General features: G+C 36.6%; 3 protein-coding genes across 11 annotated transcripts in view; 2 read left to right on the top strand and 1 right to left on the bottom strand.

The window, feature by feature from the left end:
• Positions 1–21,426, bottom strand: part of NF1 (neurofibromin 1) — a 276,874-nt gene that overhangs the window by 46,586 nt on the left and 208,862 nt on the right. The window lies entirely within an intron of this gene.
• Positions 373–4,268, top strand: EVI2A (ecotropic viral integration site 2A). Its single transcript, XM_025851210.2, has 2 exons — positions 373–509; positions 2,900–4,268. Exon 2 carries the CDS (start codon positions 2,915–2,917, stop codon positions 3,617–3,619), a length of 705 nt encoding a protein of 234 aa, XP_025706995.1. The 5' UTR covers positions 373–509; positions 2,900–2,914; the 3' UTR covers positions 3,620–4,268.
• Positions 3,170–16,514, top strand: EVI2B (ecotropic viral integration site 2B). 2 transcript variants are annotated; one of them, XM_073879385.1, is made up of 3 exons: positions 3,170–3,289; positions 7,213–7,279; positions 14,761–16,514. In XM_073879385.1, the coding sequence occupies exon 3, from the start codon at positions 14,778–14,780 to the stop codon at positions 16,143–16,145; it is 1,368 nt and encodes a 455-aa protein (XP_073735486.1). In that variant the 5' UTR covers positions 3,170–3,289; positions 7,213–7,279; positions 14,761–14,777; the 3' UTR covers positions 16,146–16,514. The 2 variants fall into 2 exon arrangements, with proteins under 2 accessions (XP_073735486.1, XP_025706993.1); XM_025851208.2 differs by lacking the exon at positions 3,170–3,289 and having other exon boundaries at positions 7,147–7,279.

Raw genomic sequence — 21,426 nt, 5'->3', positions numbered from 1 at the left:
GTGGTACACAAATAAAATTTTTAGAGATTTTAATGCTGCAGGAAAAATACCATTCCATCTTCTTTTGAATGATACTATCATTCAAAAGCACATTGCAGGCATATATAGTGAGCATAAGGTCAAAAGGCCCTGAGCGGAAAACCCTCCCTGCCCTGGAGGCGGGGATTTGTTGTACAAAGCCTCCTGTCATGCCAGTGGCCAACTGGACAAGTTGGACTTTCTGGGTTTTTTTTTCTTTTTTTCCCCCCCCCCCCCCCCACCCCTCCCCCCCCCGGGACATGTGCTTTAGTTGCAGCAGAAAGGAAATGTGTCATCTGTGGTTTGGTTTTAAAAGTGGAAAGCTAGCTGTACATATCCTTTTTTTTTTTTTTAACTGCAGATTTACTTTAAGGTTCATATTCTCCAAGTCTATTCTGCTTTAAATTACTTGGAAGCTGTGCTTCAAGACAAGAAAAGAAGTGGCTTATTAAAATCAGGTTATAATCAGATTTTGACCAAGAATTTGTAAGGTAGGTCATATATATTCGGCTTTTGTTATGCCTTTTCACTCGTAACTGTATGGACTAGTGCTCAAGGAAGTGCTTTCAAAGAGTACCTAAGAATCTTACTAACAAAGTAGAATCATAAGTGATTGAAAATGTATGCTGTTTTTTTCTGTCCTATTAAGTAATATTTAAGTTAGAAATGGAAAGATTTATCAACAATAGTTTTTATCACAATTAGGAAGGATCTGAGTTTAGACTCCACAGTGAATTGAAAAGTTTTGTTATTTAAAAAGTTGAAAAAATAAAGTTCTCATTACTAATGCTTAGGCATTATAAATTGTATTGAAAATGACCAGAGATAAAGAAAACTTTTGATAGCATAACCTGGCCTCCATGGCATAAATTAGGAATGCAGAGACAGTCCTCTATTCTCAGGCATTTGTAAGGGCAAGAGAAAGTCTCATTCTGTTAACAGTTTGTTTATTTGGGGATGACAGTACATCTGGCTGAAGACAATCAACAGCGGGCCTATTATCTACCCCGTGCATGGTAAGCACTGCTAAAATGTGTATGAATACCAAGATGTATACTACATTGTTGATGAACTAATGTGATAAGAATAACCCACTTTAAATAATTTTAGCACTGAATGCAGAAATCTAGTCTAGTATGAAAGGATGGAAATTACTTGCTAATCCAATTTAAAGTATTTCTCTTTGTGAAAGAATCATAAAGTATACAAAGATTTTTGTTATTCAACTTAAAAACTGAAGCTAAACACTATTATAGAGAAGTCAGTGTGCAATATCTTTAACTATTAAAGAGCATAATCCAAAAAGTCATCTTAATTCTAGAACACATAATAAAGGTTTTTTCCTTTAGGAAATACTACTTCAGTGGCTAGTTTCCATTTAGCATTGTTTATTACAAGCTACTTTTGTTTGTATAACAATATATAACATTTGTTATTTTCAATTTCTGTATATCAATAGCATACAAATTTTATCCAATGACATATAGCAACTATTTCTAATAAAACCTCGAAACTCAAAAAAAGCATGACTAGCAGCAGCATCTGTCTTACTTGGGTGGTGGTTAGAAATACAGGATCTCAGGTCCTTCCTAGACCTACAGAATCAGAATCCAATTAAAAAAAAAAAGAAAAACAAAACAACAACAAGAAAAAGACTCCCATGCACATTCAAGTTTGAGAAGAACTTCTCTAAAATAAGGTTCTTAAATAGGTAATTTCACTGAGTAAGTCTCAGACGAATAATCTAGTTTTGCTTCTGTTTAATGCTAACAATAAAATATTCTTACAAAAGTAGCTCAGATGAACAGATTATTACTACAAAAGAGTTCTATTTAAATCTTCAATCATAGGGTGGATAATGAGAATTAGGAACAGACTTGTTCCCTTTTTGTACTGGCTTCCAAGGAGCTTGAAGACAAAACTAAAATTCATCTTTTTTATTTATATGTTGAGACTTATGATCTGCCTTGATTTCCCACTTCCCATAGTCTAAATCCCCCCCAAACCTGATGTTCTCTATTTTACTGTATAATTTACTTAAAAAAGTTATGTCAAAACAGGGATACAAAAACATGCTAAGCATAAATGATGATGAAAAAAGTCAGTAACTTTGGTTTAACTTTTGAGATTATTCAGAAGAAATCTGGCATGCCTTTGCTTTTAGAAAGCCACAATAAGTCAGGGGATATACCGGTGAAAAGAGAGAACCACCACCATATGATTGCTTTCACAAATACCAGGAGCATATTTCTAAGTACCAGCTTTATTCTAAGCTTCAAGATAAACACCCAAGAAGAAAAAAGAACATCCTGAATTCCTATTTGAAATCCATTTTCCTTTGGTTGCTACACTTCCCCTTTCTCGACCCCAAAACAAAAACCAAAAAAGCCATTTGCGTTTTCTTTTCACACATGAAGCAAAATGCTCAAGGCCACATTTCTCCTTTACTATAAAGATTGGTGACACATTTGTTAGAAGGTGGGGAGTTTCTGCAAGAAAGATCCTTAAATGGTTGGGAGCAGAAGAAAAAAAAAGGAATCAAAAAAACAAAGCAGAAGTATGTGACTCAAAGCTGAAGTTTAGTATGCTTGGGAGGGAGAAAACTATACAAAACCACGGGATTCAGTTTAAAATGATTCACAGTTATTTATAATGCTAACCTCTAGCATTTGAAAGAATAACAGAAATTAAATTGTTTCTTTATACACAGTCTGACAGAAAAAAAGTCAGTTAGAAGGAATTCAAACAGGATAGCAAATATTAGGCATGAGTTTGTAGCTCACTTTGTAAGATATCAGCTGTCCATCTTTTAACTACAATCACAACAACCAGGAACCATTATTCTTTCCCAAATTAATAAATTATACTGCTCTCCCAACAGATTTCCAGCATATTCATGGACATGGAGCACACAGGACTTTACCTGCATCTTGCCCTTCTGACGACAACAGTTTTTTCTTGGTCTCCTGGAATAAACGCAAACTATACCCATCTGTGGGCTAACAGTACTACTGTCTGGGATCCAGATATTCAAAATAAGCCAGGCAGAAACCAAAATGAAAACATTAACACAAACCCTACAACTTCTACAGTAGATAAAAGAGGTAACTCTATAAACAGGACTGAAATAGCAACATCATCTCAGGTCACATCTCTAACTCCTATATCGGAACTGGAGCTTTATATACCTTCTGTCGTCAGGAACAGTTCTCCAACGGTACAGAGCACAGAAAACACAACCAAAAGTCACCGTGAAATTTTCAAAAAAGAGGTCTGTGAGGAAAACAACAACAAAATGGCTATGCTAATTTGCTTCGTTATAATTGCAGTGCTTTTTCTTATCTGTACCCTTCTATTTCTATCAACTGTAGTTCTGGCAAACAAAGTCTCATCTCTCAGACGATCAAAACAAGTAGGCAAGCGTCAGCCTAGAAGCAACGGTGATTTTCTGGCAAGCAGTGGTCTCTGGCCTGCTGAATCAGACACTTGGAAAAGAGCACAACAGCTCACAGGGCCCAACCTAATGATGCAATCTACTGGAACACTCATAGCTACAAGGGAAAGAAAAGATGAAGGAGGAACTGAAAAACTCACTAACTAACAGGCACTTTAGTCAAGAAAAATGCAAAGGAGCAATGAGAAAGTTTATGAAGTACAAAAATGAAATCAGTTTGATATTTAATGCCAACATGTTGGTTCGGTGGTCTAAAATTTGTTGACATAGCAGCCCTGCAATTTAGAATCCAGCAAGTGAGAAGGGGAGAAGTTTGCCCACCTTCTCAATTACTTAAACTGTGCACTTTTGTCCTTACACTGAGTATTTTAAAAAGTAAATAACCAAACACCTGAGAATGTGGGGAAGGTTTTAAAGACGAGTTGAAGGAATGGGAGGCAGAAAGGGACAATTAAATAAATATTTCCTGTTCAGCAACAGTAGTTAGATGATCTTCATCTGAATGTAATTGAACTTTGAAGAGTTTTAGTGTGTCCTTAGAGGCAAGTATATGCTTCAGCATCTAACAGAAGCCAAATTCCTAGTGCGCAGAGTTGAACTGTAGTTTAACGGTACCTTTGCCGAACGTGACAGAATCTGGACCAGCTCATATACCAATAAAGCTAATTTTATGCCACATGTTTTCATCTTTACATATGGCACACAGAAGAAAGTGTTTTTCTACTATAAATATTTAATTAAAACTTTTAATTTTGTATAATGAATTAAGACTCAGAATAAAACTGACTACATATAATTGTATTCCGTTTATTATCTTAGGCAACACACTGTAAAGATCAATAAGAAATAGAGCTTAACTGAAACAGATGAGATTGTAACCACAACAGAAGGCCAAGTGTAAATGTAAAGCACATCTTACTGTTTAAATGCAATGTACCTCTAATCTATAAATACTGCTTATTGGAATATTTATAGCAAATATCCAAAGGGTGACTAATTTTCTGACTTCAAGGGTGCCAAGTGGCCTAATAAATGATCAGTTTTACTTTTTTTTACTATCTAATGTGACATGAGCAAAGGAAAGATGTGTGTATGTTTGCTCTCATTTGGAAAACAGGATACTCCAGGTCATTGTTTAACCTTTCAAGAAATTGGGTTCGAGTAAAATAATGACTTACACTTAAATCAAGACTTCCACCTTCAGTTAAATATATTACAGAAGTTGGTCTGAGAGACTTTCCAACTATCTACTAAAATTGATCCAGGGCATACTAATTAAAGACCAAGCTACATTTAAAAATTCTCATCCCTTATTGAGCATTTATTTTGGGCAATATGCTAGCCATTTAAGAAAAAATTTTATATATTTTTTTCCAAATATGATCACAATCTTACCCTCCCTTCTAGGTTTGTGATTCTCATCCTGATTGTGCATCAGAATCATCTGAAGAGTTTTTAAAGCTAGCTAATACCTAATTCCCACTCTCTCTTTCTGATTCAGCTGGAATGGGGTAACCTCCAAGCCCTGGTAATTTCTGCATTAATTCCCTAGGTGATATTGGTCTTGGTCATCAAAATCACTTCTTATGGGCACCAAGGCTTCAGAGATCTAATTTGTATCTTAAAATGGGAGGGAAAAACCAAAGCATCAATTTTATGATCAATTTATTACCAATTTGTTAAAAAAATAAATAAATTATAACCATATTATTCCAGATAAAGCTAAATATCAAAAAAGTAAAAAGGGAAGAGAACACTCATGCCAATCATGGTGACATCAGGTTATCTTTTGAAGGGTAAAAAGGACCAGACTGGCAATGAAACTGGGCAGAGCTCCCATCTTGTATAAATTAAAAATTTGAGATTGTGTACTAGAACAAATAGTGCTACACAAATCACTCATTGAGTCAAGTGTCATATATACTTGTCCGAGGAAATTTAAACAAATCAGTGTCCTTTAAAAAAAATAAGACATTAACTAGGTAAGTACTTTCATATTCAACATACAGGTCAACCATTTTCTGACAAAAAAAGATAAAGCTCCTATTGCAGGAATATTTAAAATTCATCACTCACCAACACCCTCAGAATGATGCTATCCAATGACAGTTCATGAACAAACAGAAGTGGTTCCTTTTCAGACTTGACAGTGTTTAAACACGATAGATTAAGATACATTTTGAGTTCAAAATTTAAAAGTTATTTCTGAAAAAAGAACACTTTTGCTTTCTACCCCAGGTGTTATGGTCCACATACTCAATTCAGGGATTTTAAAATAAGTGAATCAAAAGTTCACAGTGTTTTGATTATTTTCTGCTTTATAGTAGGACCCCTTAAAAACAAAAACTATTCCTTTTGTGCCAAGTTATAAGTACCCTGATGTTAAGAACTAGGTCTCAACAGTCCATGATCCTCTGTAGTGATCAGGGAAAAGCAGGGCATGGCTTAATACTTACCGTATCTACTCTAACAGGTGCTATGCTTGCTAGGTACTTTACATTTATTTAATCCCATAACAAATTTATAAATTAGGAGGGCGCCTGGGTGGCTCAGATGGTTAAGCGTCTGCCTTCGGCTCGGGTAGTGGTCCTGGAGTCCCGGGATCGAGTCCCGCATCGGGAGGCTTCCTGCTCGGCGGGGAGTCTGCTTCTCCCTCTGACCCTCCCCCCTCTCATGCTCTCTCTGTCTCTCTCTCTCTCTCTCAAATAAATAAATAAAATCTTTGAAAAGAAAAAAAAAATTAGGAATTATGACCTCCATTTCTCAGATGAGGAAAGAGGCTAGAAAAGGTGACTTGCCCAAAGAAATTTTTATTCAGACTGACTCATTCTCTTTTCAATATACTTTGCTTAACTTATTTATTTATTTTTAAAGATTTTATTTATTTATTTGAGAGAGAGAGAGAGCACGAGAGGGAAGAGGGTCAGAGGGAGAAGCAGACTCCTTGCTGAGCAGGGAGCCCGATGTGGGACTCGATCCTGGGACTCCAGGACCATGACCCGAGCCGAAGGCAGTCGCTTAACCAACTGAGCCACCCAGGCGCCCACTTTGCTTAACTTATTTAAATCATGATTCCCAATTTATTTTACCTTCCACTGAGAAGTTACCTACTTTGTGGGTAATCAAAGAGTTGTGCACTGAAACTCCAAAGTCATTTAGTAAAGTACTCGGTCCAAAAAACTGAATTATACTTTTACCTGGGTTTTGTCTAAATTATGTACAAGGAAATAATGTTAACATTTACTGGTTTCCTACTGTGTGTGAGGCATTTATACATGTTATCTTATTTAATCTTCAAAATAACTCACTAAGAGAAATATTCCTCCAGAGGAGGAAATGATGACTCAGAAGTACAGCAACTTGCCTAAGGTGATCGAGTAAACAGAACATATCATTCGCTTCTTACGCAAAGAAATCTCACTTTGGGTAATAACCCAACTGGCAGTTTTTCCTTAGAATATTTAAGTTCCCCTCTAAAGTTCTATTCTAAGTATTTAAATTATATAATCACATTACTAGAGAGTCTCAAATGTTCACTTACCAACATTAATTAAAAATATTCAAATCATAAAGCCGGAAACTGTGTTTCAAAATAAGTAGTGCATTTCTTAGTCATTTTGTGGCTTATTGCGCTTCCGGAACCAACTATCGATAAACTTCCTTTTTTTCTACAGAAAGCATTTCAGTTTGCTACAGGACCATTTTTAATCTGAACTGAACCACCCCTTTTGCTTTCTTAGCCAAATCACCAAAATGTCCAGATAGAACAAGAACTTAGCATTCTGCAAAAAGAAGTTAACAGCTGAGGTAAGAAAATTTTCACACAGGCAATCTGCTTTGATCTTAATTTTATATAAAATTTATTTTTAAAACTAAAATGTTGTTAGTGTTTTAAATTTAAACTCTGCTAGTCTAAAGATATCTATAACAGGTTTTGTAATTTGGTTGCATGGAATTAAAAAATATTCAATGTTGAACTTGCCTCGAAGAAAAATTTGCAGCTAGGTTTGTATAATATTGCCCTTTTAAGTTTATTCAATCACAATGGTTAGTTAGCCTTAGTTCTGTAATTAAAAGAAATAAACTATAACCCTGGTGGATAAAGCTAAAGGATACAAGTAAAACTAGAATCCATGGGATATGACTGAATTTACAATCCCCAAATACCAGCTGTTAAAAATTCTAACTTGCTTTCTATAAAAATTTTCCTATATATAATCCATAGATTTAAATTATTTTTAATCCCCTTTAGTTTCTACGGTAAAAATGGTCACCTTCACTTAATTTAAAAAAGAAACCAAAGGAGATTAGATGAGGTACTCAATTATCATTATTACATATGCTTTGTTTTTTACACAAATAGAATTTTGTATTTAAGTCATAATGGTTATAGGAAAATATTATGGCTCATTTTTAAAGTTTACTAAGACAAAACTGTTATGATAAAATGTGTGTACATATATTCATATCATCTACATATTTATGCAATACATTACTATCTGAGCTGTTGGTAAACAGTATAAAATAGATATGGGAAAAAAACACTCACAAGATAAATAATAGAAAATAGGTAATATGCATACAACATGCCCACTCTGTGAGTAAACTGGGCAGCTACAAAGTAAATATCCTCCAAATAAAAACTGCAAAGGGTTTAGTTTACATAGACTTGTAATATCACAGAATATAAACTCAGAGTGGGTGATATTCTATTTCAACATTTCATAAATATTTATGACTTTCCCTTATAGAAGTCCACTTTGGATTTTTTTCTAAGTAACTATTACATAAGTTAGAATATAAAGATTTTTATCTCTTTTTTAGATAAGACTTGTCTCTATATATTTTTAAAGGGTCAGTTCAAAATTTAGAGGGTAACAGTACCTTTGTTTTTCAACTAATTCCTATATAACTCTACTTAGAAGGAAATTATGACTTCTGAATAAGTTCAAATTTGTTAAATATAAATCTGATGCCTTTCAATGTCCGATCTTTAAAAGTCATCACAAATATATGTATGTATTAGCTCAAATATAGCTTATAGGTTAACCATTTAAAACTCTCATAACTATTTTCATAGAATCAGAGGCATAACCTGGTTTTCTGGTAGTTTTTTTTTTTTTCCTACTCCTTACTCAAGACTGCCTCCAGAAGTTATTTATGTATCTGTTTCCAGAGAGCTCACATCTCCTCCCTTAGGCATTCCTGCTTCATACTTTTACTACGGAAGTCAGTGCAGCATGTTTAGTGACACATAACAGAAGGAAAGGACTCTGGGATACGACTGACATGATTTCTTTATCACTGCCTCTACTTAACAACTCTGACACTGGCAAGTTACCCTACATCTCTGTGTCTCCGTCTCTTTATCTGTAAGATGAAGGTAACACTACCCTGTTTGTTAAAATAGGATAGTACCTAACATTTAGCGGGTACTCAGTAAATGGTAGCTATTATTATTAAGTCTCCAAATACTTCCTATTAGAGTTCAAGGTTAATCTCCCTTTCTATTCCTACTCAAGATACAGAATTGCTGTTTTCCTCTTTTTATGACTTAATAATTTAACCAGTTGGAGATACAATATAACTAAATTTTAATCTATTCTACCTATATTGTAACTTATTAAATAAAAGTAGTAATAATATCAAAGTCCTAATCACTCATGTATTATTTTTTATATTGTTACCTATACTTGCCTTTTTATTTAGGATATGCTCTCCAAATCTCCTTGATTCTCTTTAAATGACATTTCTTATATCCAACTTAACAGAATCAATTTTAACTGTACTCTTTATGTACTTATGCATATTTATGAGAACATGTCTAATACATGAGGACTCCTACCTTCACTGTAACTGACTGTAAGATGCTTAGTTAAAACACAGCTGATGTTTTCCTTCCTCTTTTAAAACCTTTTTAGGGGCGCCTGGGTGGCTCGGTCGTTAAGCATCTGCCTTCGGCTCAGGTCATGGTCCCAGGGTCTTGCGATCGAGCCCCGCATCGGGCTCCCTGCTCAGGGGGAGGCCTGCTTCTCCCTCTCCCACTCCCCCTGCTTGTGTTCCCTCTTTCGCTATCTCTCTGTCAAATAAATAAATAAAATCTTAAAAAAACAAAAACAAAAACAAAAAAACCACACCTTTTTAAATATTCAGGAAAAGCCAAAGGACCAAAATCACAGATTTAGACCTCAAAGTGACAACCTATAATAATAAGCAAGATACTGCCATATGAAGGTAGACAAATGTGGGATTTGCCTTGGCAGCAGACTAAGGGATTTCTAGAAAAATGCCATGTAGAACGCATGGGTTCTTTAGAATAATTAGCAGTTATGTTCTGAATAGTACGAGGAAAAAATTAAAAAAAGAGAATCTTAAGAATACTTAGAACAGATAGGAGAACCTGAAACGAAAGCCTGGTGAGTTTGAGAAGACGGATGAGTCAAGTCCTCCATCGTGGGAAGACGGCTCCTCCCTGCTGCTTCCCAGGGTCCACAAGCCCAAACCCGTGACAGAGAGCAGCACTTAGGCCTTTCTTCCATCTACTTCAGTCTTCTCCTCCAGTTTAATCATCTACCCTAATTTCTTGCTAATTACATAACTACCACTTTTTCTTCAGCTTTTTACCAATTTTTCAATACCTTCTCTAGCCCACTGACCTTCCCCATCCCTTTTCCATATATTTGCTGTCTCCTGTAATTTCTGCTCTATTTTCCTCTTTGGTGTTATTTTTTATTTCTTTGCACTTCCTTTTCATTTTATCTGATCTGACATTTTCTCCTTTTTACATTCCCCCCATATCGTTCTTTGTTTTTACCTTCTCTCCCTGAAGAAGCAATGTTGGTACTTCAGGTACACATGGTTTATGTATTTAAGAGAATACATACGTTATACAACTTTCTACACTGCTAATAACACTGGCCTTACTTCTCTGAGTTAGAAAAAGTCAGTTTCTTCACTATTATGCCCCCTATTTATTCCTGTGTTAAATCCTGCTCTTTCTTTTCTGGACTGTTCTGGTTTGCTGTAGTAGAGAGCTAACAAAGATTCTAGCATTCTGATGTAGCAGACCCTAGGAGGGCAGACAGCTAACTGAGGAGTGGGAAGAAGAGACACAACAGGTAAAACATGCAATTTGGTTTTGATATTGTTGTAACCCTTACATGACAAGTAGAAAAATCTCATATACTGAAGGTTTTATGATCTTCCTATTGTCAAAAGAGGCTATGAACCTATCAAAACTGATCTTACAAACTAAAATGGTTTATAATTATGTTCCTGTTCAGGGTCTTTCCTTCTCTAGTGCCTTTCTTAGTGAATTGAAAAGAGGAACTGTGTGGGCTTTGTTTTTTGTTTTTTTTTAATTTTAAGCGAAGTCACAAAAGAGGAAACATTTTTAGCTGAAGACAATTCATGGCCTATATTTTCTGTTGCTTTGGATGGCATTTTTAAAAAACTAAAGTGAAACTCTGAAGAAGGGCTTTTGGGGGTGGTGGAAATCCGTTAAGAATAGAAAGTGGGAACTGCACATGGATAACCATCTAGAGATGATTCAAATCCCCACATTTATGCCAAAAGTTTCAATTTTTTCCCTTATGAAACCTTTTACAAAATGGATAGCAAGCATAATTTAATAACAGATTTCATCTTCTCTGCTTACATTCTGGCAAAAGTGAGTACGTGAATAGTGAAGAAAATGGAAAGGAACCATGAAGCCAATACAGGTTAAGTGTTTCCTGAGCTCGTAACATATATTGCACTTAGCTGTAAAGGAATCAAAACCCCTGAGGCGGTTTAGGGAGTAGAAAGAGCACATGCTTGTCAATCAGGTGACATATCTGTGATATAATATATATAAAGGTGATAGAACACTAGGCAAGCTTTTTTTTATTTTTAATTTTATTTGATAGAGAGAGAAAGAGAGCACAAGCAGGTAGAGTGGCAGGCAGAGGGTGAAGCAGGTTCCCAGCTGAGCAGGGAGCCTGATGCGGGGCTCGATCCCAGGACCCTGGGATCATGAAGGCTTAACTGACAGCGCCACCCAGGCACCTAGGCAAACTCTTAATGCAAGTGAACTTGTCTCTTTATCTGTAAGTCAAGGATTCCTCATAGTCATTTAAAGGTTAAATGAAGTAAAATTATGTAAAACACCGGGGATAGTACAATACAGAATATGTTCTACATAAGCTTTTTCTTTTCTGCTTTCTTCAAGGTTCTTCTTTGAATGGGTGGGGATAATAAAAAGAAAATGTGCAAAGTTAAAAGTAATTTTAAAATGACACAATTATCTGAGAGAATAAAGGTGTCAGTATGGTAGGACCATGAATACTTACCTAAGGAACCACAAAGACAGCAAGACTAGGAGGTTCAGGGAATGGCTAAACTCTCTGCGCTATGGCCAGTCACCGAGAACTTGATTTAAGAAGGGGGATTTAAGCTGAGGTCTGCCCAGTGACAACCGGTTCAGACAGGAAAAGAGGCTGAGTTTGGGGGTGGAGAACACACTCTAAGAGGGTGAGAAACAGTGTAATTAAAAGTGTCTATTTAGGGAAAAAAGCATGTGTCTAGAAAGTACTTAAGATGGGAAGAGGCGCATTTGGCTGAATGAGAAGTTTCAGTGTTGAGACATGAGTCAGGATTGGTAAACTCAAGCCAGAAGGAAGAAAACTCAGTTTAGAATTTTTATCTTGACAGCAACGGGGAATCCATAAGTAAGGGAGCAGTAACTTGACTATAAATGCTTTCAGAAGATTAATTCATCAGCAGTGTGCAGGAAAGTTTAAAGGAGAAAAATTTTAAATTTAGGCCTGAAGTATTAGGAAGAAAAAAGAAAAGAAAAAGGAAGAGACCATATGCCCTCCCCTGAACAGGGTAGTTTACCATTACTGTGTGCCAAGTGGCAGAGGAGTAAGCAATGAAAACTACTCAAATATGCCGAAAAGTCTATTTATTTGCAAAACTTGAGGGTGTTCCTCTACTTCGCATAGAACATCAAATCTCTCTCACATTGGACTAGGAATCCTAGAAAAACTATAGTTTCTAATCATATTTACCAGGATCTAACACCCTGAGATGTCCCTTTACCTAAGAAATAACCAACCTAACGTTAATAACCAAATAGTTATCATTGTGTTTAACAGTATATTACACTTAGAGCTGAAAACTGTCTTAGTGTAACTTCTCACTTTAGAGAGAAGACAGTTGAGAACAGGAGAGATGAAATGACTAGTTCTTGCACTCATGTGCATCATTACACGTTGGAAGTAGAACTGGAATTTACTCCTCACGTTTTAGCATCCACCACATCCCACGAAAAGCCCTGCCTGCCAAACTTACATATGTGCCTTCTCTTCCCATGTCCATATGTTGTTCCCCTGACTGTAATACTTTAGTTGCTCAATTCCTTCTTACAGACCTTTCAAGACTCAATTCAAGTTTTACTTCTCTGAGAAACCCTCCCTGAAAGCCTCCGAGGCTGCAATGGTTCCTATGTGCACCTCTTGCATCCCTTTAGGAGAAAACTTATTAAATTATTATAATTATTTATTGATTGTTTCCACCACTAGAAACTTTTTTTGGGGGGTGTAGCTCTTAAATCTAACAGGCCTGACACAAAGATAGTGTTAATCAATAAATGAATGAAAGCAGCATTGGACAACTTTGCCAACTGGACAGAACTGACTCAACCAGATTCAAAGATCACTTAGGATTCTGAGTTGAACTGACTCCTTGAAGACTATGAGACCCTAGGGGCGCCTGGACAGCTCAGCTGGTTAAGCGTCAGATTCCTGATATCACCTCAGGTTGTGATTTCAGGGTCAGGAGATCAAGCCCCACACTGAGCTCCACATCTGGCTCTGTGCTCAGCACACAGTCTGCTTGAGATTCTCTCTCTCTCCTTCTGCCCCTCCCTCTACTCAGGGCTCAAAATCAATAAAATCTTAAAAAAAAAAAAAAGAGTAAGAGATCCTAACATAAAGACAGAGTGCTAGACTGATGATGCTATAGAGATTACTAACACAATAGACTCTCTGCATAAAAAACTTAAAGGTAGCACCATATGAAAATAAAGAGAGGAGTCACTTTTGACACGAAGACGAATTCTGTTTTAAATATGTTAAATTTGCTGACAGTAGGATATATAACATGGAAATGTCCACCAAGAAGTCATGTAAATGGAATGGAATTAAGGAGATTTAGGCTGGATGTGCAGGTTTGGGAGTTATGGCATACAGGTGAGAGCTGAAATTTTATAGAATCAGGATCAGAGAAAAGTAGCTAAGAGTGAGGACTGAATATCAAGTATCCATATTTAAGAAGAGAAAAACAGAAGCTAGTGAGATTAACATGAAAGGAAGACTATAACAAAGAGCTACTTGAATAGTAGTGAAGGCATAGTCAATAGCATTGAATGTGATCAAGAGAGGGAGAAAAAGAAAGAGAGAATAAAGTCAAGACTGTTGGATTAGGTAACAGATGATTACTGGTGTCCTTCAAAGCAACAGGATCAGTGTATTTCTAATAGTAAGGAAGAAAAGAATAGAGAGCACATGGAACCAGCATCAAGAGCCTATGTATTTCGGGCGCCTGGGTGGCTCAGTTGGTTAAGCGACTGCCTTCGGCTCAGGTCATGATCCTGGAGTCCCAGGATCGAGTCCCACATCAGGCTCCCTGCTCGGCGGGAAGTCTGCTTCTCCCTCTGACCCTCCCTCCTCTCATGTGCTCTCTCTCTCTCTCATTCTCGCTCTCTCAAATAAATAAATAAAATCTTTAAAAAAAAAAAAGAGCCTATGTATTTCACAAGTGTGACTGTAAAATGGATTGTAATGTAAAGAAGCTGGGCGGGGGGGGTGGTTGGGGCGCCTGGGTGGCTCATTTGTTAAGCATCTGCCTTCGGCTCAGGTCATGATCCCAGGGTCCTGGGATCCAGCCCTGCATCGGGCTCCCTGCTCCACAGGAAGCCTGCTTCTCCCTCTCCCAGTCCCCCTGCTTGTGTTCCCTCTCTCGTTGTGTCTCTCTCTGTCAAATAAATAAAATCTTTTAAAAAAAAAAAAGCAGCAGCAGCAGCTAGGGGGGCAGCAGGGCCAAGTACAGATCTTATGAAAGAATTGAGAGAGACTATTGCCTATGAGGTCCAAATGTTGTATGGTTAAGTTAGAATATATTCAAGAGTTATTTACACTACAGTGTATCAAGTCTAAATTAGAAACAATACTTATAAGTACCTACCTACTTTGCCAGACACCAAATAATACCTGTCTTTTTTTCTTTCATTACAAAACCTCTGGTAGGGTGGAAACATTCTGAAATGGATCCCAAATATTTCATCTTAATTTTGTTTTGTGGGCACATCAGTGATATATTTTCCTCAGACACAGAAGCAATTACAACAGAGAAGCAACCACAGCCTACTTTATTTAGATCATCAAGGCCATATAACTCAGCTAATTCTCAAAACACAACAGAGAATCCTATCAGTCAACCAACACAATTCAACCATGTTTCCCCTGCAAAACCAATACCAACTGCCAAAGTTGCTGCTAGACAAACAACACCAGCTGCCTATGCTTCTTCTGAAAAACCAGCAGCACACACTTCTGCTGGGCAACCACTTACCTATAACGTCACCAGACAACGAATACCAACGGCCAACACCTCCTCCCAACAAACAGCAGTACCCACGTTTACTTCTGTTGGACAACTACCACCATCTACCCATACTTCTACCAAACAACTGCCACCATTTGTCTATACTTCCACTCAACAACCATCATCTGTCCATACCTCTTCTAGAAAACCAATATCACCAACTGTTCATAATCCATCTATACGACCAACACCAAGTGTCAAAAGTTCACCTAGGATTACTCCAGGATTCATCCTAGAAATGACTAGTAGCAAAAATATCTCACATGAAACCAATTCTAATTTAGCTGCCATATTAATTGGCATAATTCTGACTTCTTTGTTGGTATCTATAATCATAATTGTACTATGGAAATGCTTGAGAAAACCAGTTTTAAATGATCAGAATTGGGCAGGCAGGTCTCCATTTGCTGATGGTGAAACCCCCGACATATATATGGATAACATTAGAGAAAATGAAGTACCCACAAAACGGACATCAATTGTTTCACTTATGCCCTGGAAACCAAACAAAAGCACACTCTTACCAGATGATTTGGAAGTTAAGTTATTTGAATCAAATGAACACACTGAAGATCCCAACAACCCCAAAACAGAGAAGATAAAAGATCAAGCAAATGGTACATCAGAGGAGAGTCCTGGTGGATCAACGATTGGCACTGCAATTTCTTCTTCAGATGATGCCGATCTGCTTCCACCACCTCCCCCACTTCTTGATTTAGAAGAACAGGAAAGTAACCAATGTGACAAACCCACAGTGACAATTCTATCTCCTCTTCCAAATGATTCCACCAATCTCCCGCCATCTCTGGACTGTCTCAGTCAAGTCTGTGAAGATCACAATTCTGAGTTCGAACAAAGATTTCCACCTCCACCTGACTTACTTAACTTGCCCCTGCCACCAGGAGACTTCATGAAAAACCAGGCAGATTCCAACAATGAGATCCAGTGTCAGGAGTTCTCTATTCCTCCTAATTCGGATCAAGATCACAGTGAATACTTGCCGCCCCCACCTGAAGAACTGTTATAAATATTATAACTTGCTTTTTAGCTGATTTTCCATCTTTCTTATGGAACTCCTTCTTTTGTTTTTCTTCCTGTGATGATGGCAACTGGTAGCCAGTTTTGATTTTTATTCAGGAACTGCCTGAAATCTGCTCAAAGCCCACGTGCATAAGTGGAACTTATTTTTTAAAAATGATGTAACAGTGATCTATTCACTGGCTGTTGTACCTAACTTTAATGTATAGTACATTTTACATATGTATGTAAATAACTTAACCATTTTGGAAACAAGCAATCTACATACACTTAATATCACCTAATAGATTTTTTTCCCCCTGCAAAGCTGTGTATAAAGTTACCTTGAATAAATAACATTTTGTTTTTCCATTTCAAAGTTTGAGGCCGGGGGGGAATGAGAAATTAAATACATGTTCCAAGTTTTAAACAAAACTCCAAATTTTAAATTAATACCTCAAATATTCCAAGTTTGTGGGGATGAGAAACTAAAATGCATGTTTGAGAATACAAAAATTTCCTTTTAGCTCTCACTGGAAACAGTAAAGCAAATCTGTTAAAACATCAAATGGGGGGGGGTGTTGGATTGGGGATATCTACTCTGAAAAAATAGGAGCATGCACCATAAACTGTAGACATTTTCTCATCTTGTTGGGAGAGCACAATTTTTAAAACTAGCCTCTTTAAACAATTTCTTCTTTCTATGGTTCAAGCACCCAAACAAAAGAAATCTTATAAAGGAAAACAAAACCAAACCACATACACTAAACCATACCTCTATGGCTTCATTCCAAATTTGAATGATTTTTCCAAGAAAAACAGACTGTATCAAATACAGATGGTTCTCAACTTTCACTAATCTTATACTTTCTGACACTATAAACTCTTAAACCACTGTTCATATACAGAATTTCACCTTTCCTCCATTACCTGATAAGTGATGAATCTGAGTTACCAGAGTAGGGGTGGGCCCAATCTTTGTCAGAGTCCATGTGGCAAGCGTTCCTTGGCTATGCTTGTGGGGGTACCAACCGGTGCCTGCCAAAGCGCTTCTTTGCCCAACAAGCACGTAATCTTCCTCCTTACCCTACCCTAACTCCCAGGGGAAATCTCACTCATAATGAAATGTGGTGGTCTTGTTGGTAGTTTGACCTTGAAGAACCCCTCATAGTTCTGGGGTTTTTCAGAACAAAATGTAGTATTTATTTGTAGCACTGGTGTTCAAGAAACTAACAAAGCTCCATCTTTAATAAAAAACGAGCAAGCTTTTGGACACTGAAATTTTATCTACAATGTTTCCCTTTAAATCTTTTAAACCATCCCTTACTGACCATTAAAACTTTTTATCTGTAGAAACACTTCCTTGAACTTACTTTTCCTGATGTTTATTCCTGAAGCATGTTTATTGTCCTATTACATTGGTTCTCTGTCTTCCACATTAAAATGTTTCTTTCATGTTGTTTTACAAACTTAGCACTTTAAAGGTTTATTTACCCAGCAGCAATCAGGAGTTCAAGCATTTCCTATTAATCTTCTGAACTGTAAATATTCTAGTTAGCTTAAGTAAGATACATTTAAGACTGATGCGCTTTAAAACATCATAACCCTCCCTCATTTTACATGTAAGATGATTACCTAAAGAGGCTCTTTCCACATGTTTGCTCTTCTTTCTCATCACCTTCTTCCCTGATCTCTTGAAGGATGGGTGCTGGGAAATATAGGGAAGTACCAACTCTTACAGATCAATCAGGAGCTCATGACCTGGTTAGAGTCTTATCTGATTTCTTCAAAACCGACATGCAGCTTTCTTTATTCTGATCATTGTACAACCGAAGAACAGACTCAGTGTCAGCAGCTAGTTTTTGGTTTTGTTTTGTTTTAATTCTCTGCCGGGGGAAAAAATAATTCCCATTTACTGCATGCAATTTTTCCCCACTGAGGTCAGTGGAAGCTGAGGGGCCACCCAGTGGCAATCCTTGCTTAATCAGCAGAAAGAAATGCAAGCTAATAGAAGAAATACAGGAGAGAAGAAAATGCTAGAACAAAGAAAAACCTACAAAAAAGATGAAAGAACCAGGATCCAGAGCATTAGAGAAAGTTTACTTCATAAATATGGCAAAAGGACAAGGTACAGGGGAATAAAAAGTAGACCGAATTACCACACAGCAGTGGTGCTCTTACCTGATCAGCATTAACTAGATTCAGAAACAACCCTGAAGACCATCTAGTTCAATTCTTTTTATTTGCTCACTGCTGAGAAAAGAGGCCGAGAGAGTAGTGACTTGCTTAGTGGTGGTACTAAAAGTTGAGCCTATTCCCTGACTCCTGGTTCAGCACTCTTTTCACTTACACAGGACCAAAGGGCACCTACTTCACGCACTGCAGCATATATCTATATATATCATACATGTACTCCATTTGGGGTCGGTAGTGGGGGACACAATGACTTGACTTGTAATTGTTATTACCTGGTTCTAATAAAAAAAGTAAAGTACAAAATATCTGGGTACCTAGAATTAAAATATTATAATAATCATGTACTGTGATACGGATACATGATTAGACGAATGGAATGGAAAGTCCAAAAATAGATTCAAATCTCCAACCAGTAGAAAAAACTATGGGGACAATTGGATAGATATTTGGAAAAAGATAAAATTGGATCCATATTTCACACTACATTAGAATAAACACCAAACAGACCAGAGATCTAAATATAAAACAAAATTACCCAAGTACCAGAAGAAAATATAAAAATTCCTTTATAATCTGGAAGTGAGAAAAACCTTCCCAGCTGAGACTTAAAATCTAGAAGCAATAAAAAGAAAATTCCAGTTACATAAAAAATTTTCAAATGTCAAAAAAAAAAAAGGAAGAAAAGAAACAAACTCTACCACAATAAAGTCGAAGGTAAACTGGAAATAAAGGGAAACTGGAACTCTAAGGCAAAGGGCTAATATCTCTAAATTAAAAAAAAAAAATCCTATTTAGGGGGAGGGAAAGACACACAACAGAATAGAAAAAATGTGCAAAACCTAAGACAGTCAAAGAAGAAAGAATCTAAATGGTCCCTAAAAACATACATAAAGATATACAACGTTCTTCGTAATAAGAGAGATGTATTTAAAATTACACGGAGATACTCTTACCTATGACATTGACATAAATCCAAAAGTTCCACAACAAAGTGTATGGTGAGGTGATACAGAACTGACACCCTGATACACTGCTGCTGGGACTGCAAAATGGTATGCACTACACAGACGAATCTGGTAACATCCAGAAAAGTCCCTTTTACTCAGCAATCCTATTTTTATTAATCTTTTTCAAAGATTCATTGGACAAAATTGAAATTACTTAGGTGCAAGGGTATTCACTGGCATTATTTGTAATAACAAAAGTCTGGAAACAACCCAGACATCCATCAATAGGGACTAGTTGAATAAACCATGGTACACTCACAAATGGAGTCCTATGCCTTGTGAAATGAACGTTAAAGGTCCCTGTATGCTGATGTAGAAAGATCTTCAAGATATATTCAGGAAAAAAAAGAACAGGATGTGTAAACACTAGGCGCGCCTGGGTGGCTTCAGTCAGTTAAGCGTCTGACTCCTGGTTTTGGCTCGGGTTGTGATCTCAAGGTCCTGGGACTGAACCCCACACTGAGCCCGCATTAGACTCCTTTTGCTCAGCATGGGGTCTGCTTGCCTGTCTCCCTCCCTCCCTCCCTCTCTGCAGCTTGTGCTCTCTCTCTCAAATAAATAAAATCTTTTTTTTAAAGGATGTATAACAGTATATTTAGTATGCAGCCCTTAATATAAGAAAAGGGATTAAGAACATATAATACATATTTTTGTATGTTTACAAAACAAAACAAAGGAAAATACTGTTAAAATAGAACCAAAAGCTAATACAAACAGTCACCAATAAGAGGAAGAGTGCAATAGGGTGAAGGGGATAGAGAAGCAAGATTTCCCTGAATATACCTTGTTATATAGTTTTGACTTAAGCAGTCCCTGGAAACTGATAACTGAAACTAAAGAACCTCACTTCATGTAAAGTTGGTGATATAAACATATAGAAAAAAACCTTATTTCAAGTTGCATTAGAGCACAGAATTGACTATCATCCTTAGTGAAATATATTCTAAGAACAGAATGGCAAAGAAATCTTAAATTTTATTCAGTAGTCTATAATCTAATTGTAGCAATACTGGCATTATTTTGAAACGATGACACAAATAAACAATTACATTAATGCTGTTAGGAACCATTTGTAGGAAATATGGGGGATAGAGGAATAAATTAAATGTTCACAAGGAAGCAAACAGATAAATCCAGATGACCAAATAACTGAGTTTTGGCAACAAGCCAACAGTATGGGGAGGTGAGACAAGAAACTGATCCACCTGGGTTTTGACCTGATAATTTCTATCTTGTCAGTTCGTCCATGCTATCAAATACTTTGTTCAGTACTCTAATTGTTTTCAGCAGGAAATTCAATCTGAATAGCCAACTATATTACTAAAAATAGAAAATATAATACTTTTACTCCCAAGCATGACAAATGTTATGAACTTAAGAAAGAAAGATAAACTATATACACATTATGACAAGCACTGAGTAATGTACAGAATTGTGGAATCACTATTTTGTAGATCTGAAACTAATAGAACACTGTATGTTAACTATACTGGAGTTAAAATTAAAAAGCTTAATGAAAAAATAAAATAAAATGGGAATCAGATTAAAAAAAAAAGACAAACTGATTAGGTTTCCAAACTGTTGATTACCATGGGACAGTTGTTTCCTGGCAGGCAATCTGTTATACCTTTCACAATGTTGGGGTAATATATCCTAGGACAGTGTGTTTCACAAAAGAATATGTAAATGAATGTACTGCTTAGTCTAGAATATAATAGTTGCCTAAAGAGCTGTAATTCTTGACTTGACAGGCTTATCTAAAATACAATGTGTCTGAAATAATATCTAATATCTAAAATAAGTTGTAACAAATACTTAAGCCTATACAAAATTCTTATTTTTTGAGTAATAATAATATACTATTATTTTATTTCAAGAGAATTCTTTTAATATTTTATTTATTTATTTGAGAAAGAGAGAGCGCGACAGAGAGCACGAGCTGAGGGTGGGGAGAGGGAGAAGCAGGCTCCCCACTGAGCAGGACCCTGGGATCATGACCTGAGCCAAAGGCAGACGCTTTACCTACTGAGCTTAACCCACAGGTGCCCCTATTTCATGAGAATTTCTTAAAAGCATAAGGACAAATTG

Source organism: Callorhinus ursinus, unplaced genomic scaffold (genome assembly GCF_003265705.2).
Source record: "Callorhinus ursinus isolate GAN/ISIS: 27379988/994484 unplaced genomic scaffold, GSC_fseal_2.0 scaffold34, whole genome shotgun sequence".
NCBI classification, from domain to species: domain Eukaryota; kingdom Metazoa; phylum Chordata; class Mammalia; order Carnivora; family Otariidae; genus Callorhinus; species Callorhinus ursinus.
The sequence above is the reverse complement of the archived record's forward strand: the minus strand, read 5'-3'. Positions and strand labels throughout refer to the sequence as shown.

Coding starts and splice junctions, on each gene's coding strand:
- EVI2A (XM_025851210.2), top strand. CDS start 2,915: ATGGACATGGAGCACACAGGACTTTACCTGCATCTTGCCCTTCTGACG.
- EVI2B (XM_073879385.1), top strand. CDS start 14,778: ATGGATCCCAAATATTTCATCTTAATTTTGTTTTGTGGGCACATCAGT.